The 13598-nt window shown below is 35.1% G+C and overlaps 1 protein-coding gene and 1 non-coding gene across 14 annotated transcripts in view; both read right to left on the minus strand.

Annotated features, from left to right (window-relative positions):
- ZNF518A (zinc finger protein 518A) overlaps positions 1-13598 on the minus strand; it is a 49764-nt gene that overhangs the window by 17333 nt on the left and 18833 nt on the right. For 9 of the 13 annotated variants that reach the window (XM_026493746.4, XM_026493752.4, XM_044382006.3 and 6 more), the window contains 3 exons: positions 11992-12041; positions 11303-11426; positions 4428-11163 (listed from right to left, as the gene is read on the minus strand). In XM_026493746.4, the coding sequence (XP_026349531.2) occupies positions 6564-11039 (4476 nt within the window). In that variant the 5' untranslated portion in view covers positions 11040-11163; positions 11303-11426; positions 11992-12041 and the 3' untranslated portion in view covers positions 4428-6563. Of the gene's footprint in view, positions 1-4427; positions 11164-11302; positions 11427-11991; positions 12042-13598 lie in introns of those variants that run through there. The other 4 variants (XM_026493753.4, XM_048219048.2, XM_048219050.2 and 1 more) reach the window with 2 other exon arrangements.
- Positions 12902-13009, minus strand: LOC113252564 (U6 spliceosomal RNA). The gene has a single exon (XR_003314918.1). It is a non-coding gene; the product is annotated as a U6 spliceosomal RNA (small nuclear RNA).

The raw sequence follows: 13598 nt of genomic DNA on the forward strand, positions 1-13598 counted from the left end.
TGCCAACCAATTTTATAGTCAGCAAAACTACCCTTCAAAAAGGAAGAAAAAAATTAAGACATTCCCAGATAAACATTTCTAGCAGACCTGTCCTACAAAGAAACACCAAAGGAAGCCCTTTAGGCTGAAAGGACACTAGATGGTAACTCAAACCCCCACAAAGACAGAACTGATAATGATAATTTTATAAAAGACAGTAAATGTATTTTTTATTTATAACTTTTTCCCCCTCAACTTAAAAAGTCAAATGCATAAAGCAATAATTGATGGGCACCTACCTTATGATATAATTTGTGATAATAACAGCATGAGGGGAGGAATGAAGTTGTGTAGAGCAAAGTTTTTATTATTGAAATTATTAAACTAGATGAAACAGATCACCTCAATCTCTTCTAATAAAAATTGTTTTAAATTGTCTATTTCTTATTTTTTCATTTGTAATTTTGGTGTCATATCTAAGAAAACTGCATAAACAAAGGTCACAATACTTCCATGAGTTTTATAGTTTTGCTTACATTTTGATTCATGATCCATTTTGAGGTGACTGTTGTGCATGTAGTGTGAGGAAGACTTTTTTTTCACTTTTTTTTTTCCATCTGTGCTTCAGATTTGGTAATCTCTCTCCATCTATCTTCAGGTTTCCTGATTCTTCTGCCAGTTCAAATGTACTGTTGAGCCTCCCTAGCAAAAGTTCCACTTTGGTTATTGAAATTTTCAACTCTGGAATTTTCATTCAGTTCTTTTATTTCCTATCTTTTTATTTTCATTTGATGTGTCACTGTCAGCATACTTTCTTCTAATTCTTTAAACTTGGTTTCCTTTAGGTCTTTGAACATATTTACAATTGCTGCATAACACTTGTCCTATATCTGGTATCCCTCAGAGGAAGTTTCTATTGCTTGCTTTTGCCCACGTCACACTTTTCTGTTTCTTTGAACATCTCATAATTTTGTGTTGAAAACAGGACATTTTAGGTAACATATTGTAGGATTTCTCCATGGTGGTTCTCCTGACCACTCTGGGCTAATTTTTATTTAGTGACTCGTCTGGACTAATTCATGAAGTCTGTGCCTCTGATGTTACTGCTCAACTTGTTTCTCCCTCATTTTTAAGACTGACTTCCTAGGGGTTGCTTCTGAGTCAGCATCATTTAATGACTAGCTACTAATTAACAAGAGGTTGTCTTTAAGCCCCCTGAATTATGGATATTTACACCCTTCACCACTGTGTGGGGCTTGGCGTTTTTCACTATTTAGGGAGTTTCCAAGTTTTGCCCTACATTCTGTCAGGGACTTGTAACTCAGACATTTCCCCTCTCACTGCCCCTATGCGGCTATAGCCTTGAACCTACACACATTATTTCTGATCACGAGGGATGTCTGTAGTTTTACCCTCTCTCTTGGTCTCTCCCCCTGATCTTGTCTTTAAGCTTTCTGGCTGACATCTATTGGTATCACCAGCAGCTGTTAGCCTCTATTTATTGGTAGCTGATTGTCCTATAGTTTTCAACAATATTCAGGGGTACAAACTGCTCCAGTCTGTTCTAGGTAAAGTTAGGTCCCTGGTGATGGCAAGTGTGCTGTCAAGTCTTTGAAGCTCACTCAAACCTTCCCCTGAACAACCCCTTTGCCTTTGTGCTATGGAGCGTGGTGGGGGGGGTGCAGTGGAGTATGGGAAACCAGCTTTGTTGAATGTCTCCCAGATCCTCCCTGCAGAGCAGCTGTGTTAGGGGTTAGAGGAGAATCTTCTATCACCTCCCAGTATGGATCTTCTATAGCCCAAAATCAGGGAGGATGGAATCTGCTAATGTTCGCCAGCTGCAGAATGTACACAGAATAGCTCTTCTGTCCCCAGAAAGCTGGGACAGATGTAAGCTACCATTTGGACGCCAAGCCCACCAGAGCAGGTCTCTTGCAACACGGTCTTGTGGGAAAGGGGACTTGCACTGTCAGAGTAGCTGTCCTGCCCTGATTCTCTTATACTGCAGGATTTGGGAGGCATACAATGGGTGCCACTAATCAGCAGCCATCTTCCACTTGATGTAAGCCTTCTGTGGAACACCTGTGTGGGAAATGGGATCTACCAAATAGAGATATATTTAATCTTACACCCAAACTGTGTATCTCCCAGTTAGGTTTTGTGGTGTTTCCTTTGGCAGCTTCACATAACTTTTAAAGTTATTATTTTGTGGCTCTTACTATAAATGGGTTTTCTTTTTATTATTTGCCAACTGATTACTATTAAGTGTTCAGGAAAGCTAATTTTCACTGTACTCTGGATTTTCAAAATATTGAAATCAAGTTATTTGCAAATAGTATTTTGATCTCTATCCAAGTTTTCCATTTTGTTTTCCTATCTTTTTACATTAGTAATAACTTACGAAGTAATTGATGACAGCAGCAGGCACCTTAACTGAAAGAAGCAATTTCAGTCACAACCCTGAACATTACCTTCACTTTTGGTTAAAGGACTCTAAAGTATTAAGGAAGTATTCTTCTAACATATTAAAAATGACATTACTAGGAATGAGTATTTTTTTGGTAAGTACATTCTTAACATTGACTAAAATCACTATTTTTGAAATTGATTTACCTAACATTAACATTCTTTCTACACTACTCAAACATTTACATTATCACAATAATGGTATGTACTTTTTAAAGAAAGAAGATTTTTAAATTTGGGGCACTTATTAACAGAAGCTCAAAAGACAGAACTAAAAAATAATAATTCAAAGAAGACTTTGTCAAACACCTCTTCCAAGATATTGACTACTTCTCAATTATCCAATTAAGAGCATACTTAAATCAATGAACACCAAAATCAACCAAACTGATCCTATTTTAACTCTGCATTATAGGAACATTTTTCTGCTACTGCTACATTCTCAAGTAGCAACAAATAATGTCCTGAAAATTCCACCAGCAAGTTTTACTAGATAATATCCTCAATGGAGTCAAGGCACTTGGCTGAAAACAAGAATCCTCACAAATTGCTATGCAATTAAAATGGGACATATCCCAAGTTAAATAACCAGATGTCAACGGTGGGAGAAAAAAAAATCAGTAAAATTAGCTGTATGGAATTAATATTGTCTTCACCTCACCTCCATTCTCCCCCAACCCAAGAACTTTTGTTACTTTTCTTAACAGCTATTTCAAATCACTTAAAGAACTAGTACCTATTTCTCATCTAACCTGGACAGAAATTCCCACAGTACCTGTTTCATTTTTAATCCCTCCATAAGATGCATTACCCTTTGCACACAAAAGACCCATCTATTTTACCCACTAATCCTTTTCATCACACTTACATTCTTTTCACTTCTAAATACATCTACACTGGCAACTTATATGCATATTTTAGTTTTCATACTTTGTTTTATACAGCTGGTACACATCACAAAAAAGACTATATCAAACTTGTTTTTAATTTAAAAAATCCCATTCCAAGAGCAGACCTTTGAGAGAACTAAGCCAAGGGTTAGTAAACAATATGGTGGGCCAAATTCAGCCCAATGGCTCATTTCTTTAAATGAAGTTTTAGTAAAACATAGGCATACTCATTATGTACTGTCTAGGGCTGCTTCTGCATTGTGATAGAATTAAGAAGTTACGACAGAGACTAAATGGCCTAGAAAGCCTAAGTTATTTACTAACTTAACCTTTACTGATAAACTTTGCTCATCCCTTAACAAAATCGCAATTTTTCATTAAAATATACATATATATCACACTTCAATCTACTGAGTGCTTAGTAAGAAAGGTAAACTTTTTAAAAATTAAACTATTTTTTTAATTGAAAGCCAAATAGAGAGGCCCATTTCCAATGGAGATGGACAAATAGGAAAAAAATGAAACACATTCCTAAGAAGTTGGATTGCAAAAATAAAACTCTTCCAGTTGTAGTAACAACCTCAAACTACTGAATATTCATATTTTAAAGAACCACTTTAGTTCAGTTTCAGCCAGAAGAAAAAAAAAAGGATGGAGGGTTTTGGTTCTGGATATTTCACTCTGGCAATAAAGAGGCTCCAAGTAGGTCTGCCTTCTTTAGAATAACCTAACTAATCAGAAAATGTACTAACCAGAGTACCTGGGGCATGAATCTTTTTAAAATGGCTTTTAAAACTTTAAGGCAAAAAGTATGTATCATAACATTAAATGCATTTTTACTGGTATAGCTATTCTGAAATCTATTTTTATAACGCTGCAAACATTGGCAAGATTGTTGCTTCTCTCTCTCCATTCACGGAAGGCAAGGAATTATAAATCTACCCGTAATAGCAGAGCCCCTCAATTTTACTGCTCTCAGGGTACTGAAGAGCATTAGCCTCTCTCTGACTTTCCTTATCAGCATAACTACAATAACTTCATGATAAGTGTTACCCTTCTCAAACAAAATTTCAAAATTTCACCTATGATTTTGGGGGTAAAAATCCACACTTTATTTTACATAGTTCCCTAGCATTTAAAGAAAAAATGTCTTTGAAATATAAATATTTCCCATTAGAATAAAATTCCCATTTGATTTTAGTACAGTAAAAAAATTATTGTGTAAACACAAACTTAAGATAAATTTAATTGAAGAAAATGTTCATTACAGAAATTAACATTGCTTACCATTCTTTAAACACCATATACATTATTAATATATACTGTATATTTCCAATCAACTCCATTCTTAGGCTCAATTTAAGAAACACAATTGTAACAGGTTTTATACAAAAAATACTTCACTAGGAAAGTAGACAAACTGCACAAAAAAAGTACATGTATAATGTGCATAGCAAGATAGCTTGAAGCATCTATGTATGGCTTTCTTTAAAATAAAACTTTTGGGGGAATGGGCCCATTTGGGACCTACTGTTACAGTTGACATATGTAAACTGTTTCACATCTTTTAGGCACTTGCTAACAATAGTGTTCAATCCCTGAAAAATGAATTTACCCAAAAAAAAAAAAAAAATTCTACATCTAAAATAAAAACCAAGAAAATAACATGGGTAAAGTCTTACATAGTCCTTTTAAATTAAACAACCAGTTTTATTAGTGCATGCACAGAACTAAACTGAAAGAAAATAAACCTTTTATGTCAAAAATCTTCTGTGCAAAATTTACATAACTGAAAGATACAAAAATATGTACAGGTTTAAATTCTTTCTTATATACAGAAAAGAAGCCCTGAAGTTTTCAATCAATGAAAATGTTTAACACTTGTAGTAACAATATAACAAAAATTATACAGTAATTTGTAATACAACAACTCCATTATCCAATAATCCAACAAAATTTGATCCAAACTTACACGGTGGAGTTTCAGTCGATGATTCTGTTGTCATGAAAATATCCATTTTAAAACTCTACCTGCTGGGTATATCCCCTAGGAATCTGTCCTGAAGTTTCATGCCCTGCCACTGAGTCCACTATTAATGCTTCTTCATTTTCAACTGCCAACACTCGGTAAAACAATCTGCTTTGGGTTGTCAGTGAGACTAAAAAGGTGCTTACAAAAATGGTTTGTCCCAGTGTGTACATGTTCAGACACCTAACAGTAATTAAACAGTAAAAATCTGATTTGCTTTGCTAATCTTGCTTCAAAATATTGTTCCTGTAGAGTGATTCTTAATTTTCAAGAAAAGCCATTCCCTTGGAAGTGCTTCTATGTTCCACTTTTTAAATGGATGGAAACCAAGATAAAAATTGGCCATTTGGTTTATGGGGGACAAACAATTTAAATCAAATAAGCATAGTTCTGTGCAAGAGAATCACTGAAGATTATCACCAAATTCAGAAAAATGAGTTCAAGTTCTTTAATCAGACTTTAAACTGGACCAAGAGAGTTTAATTCTTCTTTTGAGGCCGCCCGTCTACTGCAATGCTTGACAAAGCCATTTAGAAAAAGAAAATCACCTTGGGAAGGTATTCCAATTCCTGATATGGGACACAGCGTAAGAGAAAAAAGATTTGCTTATGAAAAACTCTTTTCAAGCATCATGAGGTGTAACTGTAGTTAGTTAAATGTACTCTCAGAGGAGCCTAATACCCTTCAAAAGAACTACATTTAGCAGATGTAAAGTTAAGTTCTTTACTCAAGCTCTTAGTGTATCTTCACAAATGAGGAGAAACTCCTCCAGCTCCGTGGTGAAAGAGCTCCCCGTCTTCAAAGGAGCTACACTTATCAGATTCGTAAGGCTGGTGGAAGAAGAGAGGGAATGGAGCTGTCAGCCGTTACCCTCTACCAAGAGTCACTATATAACTAAATTGGGAAAACTGTTTTATTGAAATGTTCTTTAGCCCTAACTTCCCAAGGACACATTTTTAAAAATTAAATCAAGGTACATCTGTGCTGCAATTAGTTTCTTGCAAAACTTCTGTGTGCAGTGATAGCATTTTCAAATATCACACATAAGCTTTTTTAGTCTCCCATGGAAATACAGCCACTTTTCAGATGCTCAATTTTAGGTACTATATTGAAGTAGAAAATGTCTGCCTTAAGGTAATTCACACCATGTTTTCTTCTAAGATAATTTTACTTTTCTTTTCCTTGGTAACTACAGTAAATTATTCTAACATATTCCAATCACGAGTGGCTTCCATTAAATGTCTCTGCCCATGACCAGCCCAAGCATCCTGATTGTCAAATACTCTACCACAAAACCAACAGTTAAATTTAGCTTTCAGAACATTTTCAGAGGTAGTTTTCACAATCTGATAATTGTTTTTGCTTGTCTTTTTGAGGGTTAATTTTAGCACAAATCTTTCTTTCACAGAACTAACAGGTTTCAATGTTTTATGCCTTTTGGAAAACTCTTCATAAACTGTTTTTGAGGCGTTATCACAAACTGGCTTCAGTAAAGCACTGATAGTTCTTTTTGACAATGAAACCTTAAGTACACGTCCATTAAATTTAGCGATAGTTTTCATTACACTTACTACTTCTGGTGCATCTGCATCAGGATGATTCAAAACTACAACTGGCTGGTTTCTCCTAGGACATTTCACAAGCTGTTTGGAACTAAAGGGGAAAAGCCGCAAAGTTCTGACTGAATCTTTGGAAAGCCTTGGTGTGCTAAATCCAAAGGATTCACGGGCATCTTCAGGTTTAGACTTTTCTTTACACTTTCTATGTAATGTTGCTTTTTTTCTTGGAGGTTCTTCGTAACTATCCCTACACTTTCGTTTACAGTTTCTGTTTCTAGATACAAAGGCAGTGTCAGAATCTTTACTTCTTACATGAGTTTTTATTCTTGAAAATTTTTTTTTTGAAGTCTTTTTTCTATTGAAGTTTTTCTCAATTGTACAATTTGTTTTACACCTTAATACCCTGGTGTCTGAACGGTCAGTGAAACACACAGGTTCCTCAGAAGGTTCTGGGCATGTTGCAGTAGAAGTTATCACAATTTCATTTGCTGGCATCATATCATCTAGTAAGAAGGGTAAGGCATCTCTAGAAGATTCTGGCTCTCTCTGCTCTCCTCCTGTAGTCTGGTTAGATGGTACCCTGTCTTTCTGCAATGAGGATGCAGAGGTGCTTACAGACAGATTGTTAGCAGCAGTCACATTTAAAACAGGGTTAAAAATTTTCAGCAATATTTTTTGTGGTGTTCCTTCAGGTTTCTTTGGCTGTATGTTTTGATAATACGTACTATTTTGGACTATTTTAGGCTTAAGCAGCTCAGTCTTATTTGGCATCACACACTTTAAAAAAACAGCTTGTTTGCCATCAGGCAAGAGGGTATAAAGAGGTGGTTTTGGAAAAATCTCATTCTGCTGTTTTGCTGAGTCCAAGATATTCAACTTAGTGCCCTGATGTTCAGACACTGTATTAGGAATAGGAACAGCTTTCACTGAAGAATTTGCTGATGTTTTGATAATATAAGGGCCTTTTAATGGTAAAGTGTTTTCTGAGCTACTTTTCATGCTCAAACAACTGCCAATGCTGGAACAAAGTGCAGGTGTCAAACAATTACTGTTTGGTTCTACCTTTAAAAAAGGTGTTCTGCAAGGCTCCTTAGCTGTTGTTCCACAAGCTTGAGCACTCTCAGTTTTGACAGTGGAAACACCTTCGAGTTTCCCATTATTAAATGTTAAAATCATCCCAGGTTTCTTGTTTAAAAGAAGAGAAGCAGGTACACCTTGTGTATTAACCAATGGAAGTGGTCTTCCTGAAACAACATGCAATCCAGGCTTGTTAGCAATGTGCAATGGTACAAAAAAGCCTTTTGGAGTCTGAACAAATATAGCCTTTTTTGGTTCTGAATTCAGAAGTGGGCTCTGCCTATATAAAGAACCTAAATTTTGTGTAGTGGCTCGTAGTTTATCTTTTACGAGCTGCTGTGTTATTATTGCATCTGACTGAGTCTTAAGTAATGTGCCAATACCTGAAATTCTAGGTGTCTTTTCTGAATCTCTCACATCCTGTGGTATTGACAGATTTTGTTTTTCTTTTCCACATTTTAAACTCAGATCATTTGCAGGCACATTAACCCCTGTACTACCGCATGGAATTGGAAAGATGCCATGTACTCTGAAGTCTTTTGGAGATTCAACTATTTTGCCTTCTCCCTCAAGCTTCTGAAATGACTGGTCACAATGAAGTGGCAAGCCTTTATCTGGAGTGTTACTATTACTAGAGTCTTGTTTTACCTCAGATTTTGTTTTTAATCCATCCTGAAGTAACTGGTTTACTTCAGGTGGCAAAAATTCTGATGCTTGTTGACTCTGGAGAGAGAAAACAGATGTGATTCTAGGCATCATAGGTGACTCAACATTAGAAATGCCATCCCACTTTGATTTTTCAGTCATGCTCTCTAAATTTTGATTTTCATTAGTGTATAAGTTCTGTCCATCAATGTTTTGTCCTTTTTCTAAAACACACTGTTCTTCAATTTCAGCTTGCATTTTTAAAGTTCCATCTTTAGTATTTAAAAGGCTAATAGATGCTAACATGCTATCTGGATTTGAGCTCTCCTTCCTCACCAGTGATAAAACGGATTCACTTATTGGATGCTGAACAACTGTCTTGCTTGATGAAGGTTCTTTTTGAGGGTTTTCACACGTTCCTGTTCCTGAAAACCTACGACGTTTATAAGAATTATTTACTTTTGAGTAATTATGAAAGGGCAATGATCCTTGGTTGGAAGATTCAGCAGGTAACTCAGAGTTGACATAATTAATGCAATAGTTATGCATATCTCCACTGTTGTATGCATTTTGTTTGGTAGTAGAGTTGACTTTATCTGGACTTTTAATGGCAGCACCTGATATCTCAGGGTGACTATGAGTAATATAACTTCCCCATAGGTCAATATTATCTTTTGTTTCAACTTTTGTGGTCAAATTCACTGATGCTGAAACCAATTCTGATGCTGACAAAGACACGTTTTTTTCATCATCCATTGTTTGAAGCATATTACTCGTTTGAGATAGCAAAGCCATTTCTTTTTCTGACGTTACTTTCCCTGGAAGTATAGGAGGAGATGAACATGAAAATGGAGTAGCTGCTTTCATGTAAACGGTGTCACTTAATTCAGCTGTTACTCCTGCTAAAAATCCAGCAGTGTCCAAAGTCTGGGGCTGCAAACTGGCAGTACTGTCCTTTGCAGCATCTGACTGTAAGCCTGGTGAATATAAACTCTGTTTATTGGTAGGTAACAATTTTATTACAATATGTTGTTTTCCATCCACCATCTTAAAGCCCATAAAATCAGCGCTGTAGTTAGCAGGAATTGTTATTCTATTATTTTTCACCATTAACACCGTAGGTCCTTGTACAGCAGTCTTCAAGAAACCTAGAGTAGAATTTGACCCCTCTTCAGCTCTATTACAATGCCCAGTGGACAGAAGACTTGGCTTTTCTGACTCTGACTCTGCAGGTTTATCATTATTCTCACAGTGTGGTCTTTCATCCTTTTCTTCATTTAAATGCTCTTGAACAAGATGGCTCTGGTCTTCAGATTTAGCCGGTGTTTTGTTCACTTTTTTAAGCACTGGAGTGCTTTTTTCTATACTTCTGTCACTTCCATTGTTGATCTTCTTGCGTTTCCAGAATGTCTTCCTTGATGCATCTATTCTGTATCTTTTCAGAATCAGCTTAAGTCCTGCTGAAGTTTTTGCCATCCTCTTTTCATATTTGTCTTTTTCCAGTTTTTCTTTCGCATATAAGTGTTCCTTGTGCAAAGTTATAACATGTCTTACCAGGTGCTCTCTCCTAGTGGCACCATAGCTACAATATTGACAAGTGAAGGGAAATGTACCAGAATGAACATGAAGGTGCTTCTGAAGCTCTCCTTTGGTAAAACATACATGATGGCACTTACCACATTTATAATGTATTTCGTTATGTCTATGAATGTGCTGAACAAATGTGCCAACATCCTGGGTGGAGAATTTGCACTTTTCACATTGAAAACTACCATTTACACAATGCGTGGATGCAAAATGCTTTGTCAAGTCTAATAAAGTATATACACTCTCATTGTTACAAATGTCACATTTTACTAAAGTGCTTCTATGTGTCCATCTGTGTTGTTTAAATATCTGGAAGTCATTTGCTGAAAAACTGCACATTTCACAAGGATATGAAGGTAATTCACCACGGTGCCACATTTGAAAGTGTTTCTGCAAATCATTCGGACTATATCGAGTGCTATCTCGGCATTTTAAACAGTTGAAATTGAGTATTTTTGCAGACATTTTTAAACCCTCTTCTTCAACTCTCTCAGACTTATGGAGCAACATACACTCCTCTACACAGCTTACAGTCTTTACACTGACAGATTTTCTTGCAGTCTGTGGTTGACGCTGAAATAATTTTCTGTATTTGTCAACTTCATGTTTCAAAAAGACTTCATTTGGAATATTTATCTTCGGCAAATCAATTTTCACATTTTTTAGTTCATAATGAAAACTACTTTCTGAAATTTTTGGCCTAGGTACTGATCTGAAAGTATCCACTATCTCATTTTTCACATCATAATCTTTTCTTAAAGTAGTTTGTTTTTCATCAAAAAATAACGGTTTCTGTTCAGATGGCATGATTTTACCAAAAAATCCCAACTTCTTTTTTCTCTAAAAACTGAAGTTACTTGTAATTTATACAGGAAACAATACTGTGCCGACACATCTTCAAAATACCAGAATTTTTCCCACATTAACTCACCTAAAATCAAACAAAGAATTGAATTTTCATAAGCATCAGTAAATTTCATATTTTAAAGTTCGATACAAAATAGGAATGCTGATCAAACACATACATAAAAGATATAAAGGACCTGTTAAGTATTTTAAGAACAGCTTACCAAGAAGTAATAGCTTGAAGTAGAAATAACACTAATCTGGAAGTCAAGAAATACAAGTTTTACTTCCGGCTCTGCTCTCTGACACTGGGCAAGCTTCAACTTCTCTGAACCTCAGTTTTGTCATCTAAAGAAAACCACAATTGGATAAGCACCCTTAAGCTCTAAGATTTTTATATTAAGTTGATATTACAATATTTAAGCAGGATTTTAAAAATCTTAATGAAAACCGTAACAATTTAAGTTACAATTACACAAACGTCTCCAATTACACACATGAACTATTAACTTCCTCACCTCCTTAGCTGACCCTATGACTATTACCTTGTGAGACATTCAACAGGCTTCTCTCCAGATTTTCTATTTCCTTAGTGCTTCAGAGATAATTTATATTTAAAATAAGTTTCATTTATCTAACAACAACAACAACAGAAGACATTATCTGGTCTTTCAAGTTATCATTACTAACTGATAAAAAAAAGAAAAGAGAAAAAAGAAAAGAAAAAGAAATGAAAAGGAATAGCACATTTTGCTGGGATACTATTAAAGTCTACCTACTACCTTCTTGGTTCCCAACCATTTTGGCTATTTGGCTTTTTGTCCGTAGAACTCAGGCAGAAGGCAGCAAGGAAAGCTCCTGGCTTATGAGAATGCACCCATTACTATCTGCCTCCATTAATTTCAACACTTACTCATTTGTGTTACTCTAGACAAGTCTCAATCTCTGTCTTCGTTTCTTCATCTATAAAGTGAAAAAAAAAATTAGTACTTTCCTTACCTTTCACAGTGGTTATTGTAAAGATTAAATGAGAAAACATATGAACAGTATCCTGTAAAGTGCTCTATCAACTGTAGCTATTATTACTGTATGTGATCACCATGAAATGACCCATTATGAGTTAAAATGCAAAGGATTAAAAAATAGTAAAGTAATAAGATGTGAGTAATATATTGCTGAGATTTGGAATCTGAGTACTGCAGGTTCAGTAAAATATCAAAATGTGTATTAGAAGAATTATATTTTCTTACTTTTGTGATCTTAAATATATATGTATGAATAACAGACAAAATTAGATAAGCTAAAGAAAATAAAGTATAAATCACATTGAGCTTCATCTGTAATGTCTAGTCAAAGGTCTCAGCTTTAAATTTCAATTAATCTAGGAGTGCCTGGCTGGCTCAGTAGGTAGAACATGTGACTCTTGATCTTGGGTTTTGAGTTATAGCCCCACGCTGGGCAAAGATTGCTTAAATAAATAAAAACTTAAAAAAAAAATAAATTTAATGAATCTAAGTAACTAGATACTCTACTGTGTCAGGAAGGGAATATAATTAAAAGCGAAATTACATATTAAGAGACTCTTTTTATCTCTCTCACACTCAGTAATTTTGGTTGGGTCTAAAAAACACACTCTTTAATAGTCTTTAAATATATATATGCTAAACTGATAATGAATTCATTAGCAGGGTACCAGTTTACTGAATTTTTTTTTAGTAGTTAGAAATCACAATTTCATTATTCAGTGCCACACATTGTGCTCTGACTCATATCATTTCCTCAGAGTTCATCTGCAAAGGGTGTTAGGACTCTCAGGAACTGCACAAAATATGGAATGCTTCACAAATTTGCATGTCATCCTTTGCACAGGGGCCATGCTAATCTTCTCTGTATTGTTCCAATTTTAGTATATGTGCTGCCGAAGCATGCACTGGTTTTACATAACTATGTCTAATTTAGTAAAATATTAAAATTTTTACTTAAAATGTTTTATTATATTATTCAAAGCAAAATGTAAATACTTTTTCTTCAAAAGTAAGAAAAACTAAATAACTGGCTAGAATAAAGCTCAATGACACCTGGTGGACATTCCATACCAACTGAGAAGATTCCCTACAGAGTTTCCCATTCTCAACAGTGACAACCATCATAATCACTGGTGGAAATTTCACCATACCAGAATCTGAGGGTGAGGTTCAAAGAGGTGAAACTTTTAAGCACACCTATAATGGTTCTCCATTTGTCTGAATACCATATTGTGGTCATTCTGGATTATCCATACTCAAGCCTTTCTATTATACATATAATCAAGAAACTATATCATGGGTTTTATTACAAAAGGGAAATTGCTTCTTGCAGTAATATTACATGAGTTCAAAAATATATGTGTAATGCTAAAAATAGATCGATAATATTTCTAAGTATCAATTCCATTTCAAAATACCTACACAATTTAAATTTTTTAAGATAACACATACCCCAGAGTCTGACAACCAGTGTAAAAATAGGAAATAACTCAAT

This window comes from Ursus arctos, unplaced genomic scaffold (genome assembly GCF_023065955.2).
Source record: "Ursus arctos isolate Adak ecotype North America unplaced genomic scaffold, UrsArc2.0 scaffold_7, whole genome shotgun sequence".
Lineage (NCBI taxonomy): Eukaryota > Metazoa > Chordata > Mammalia > Carnivora > Ursidae > Ursus > Ursus arctos.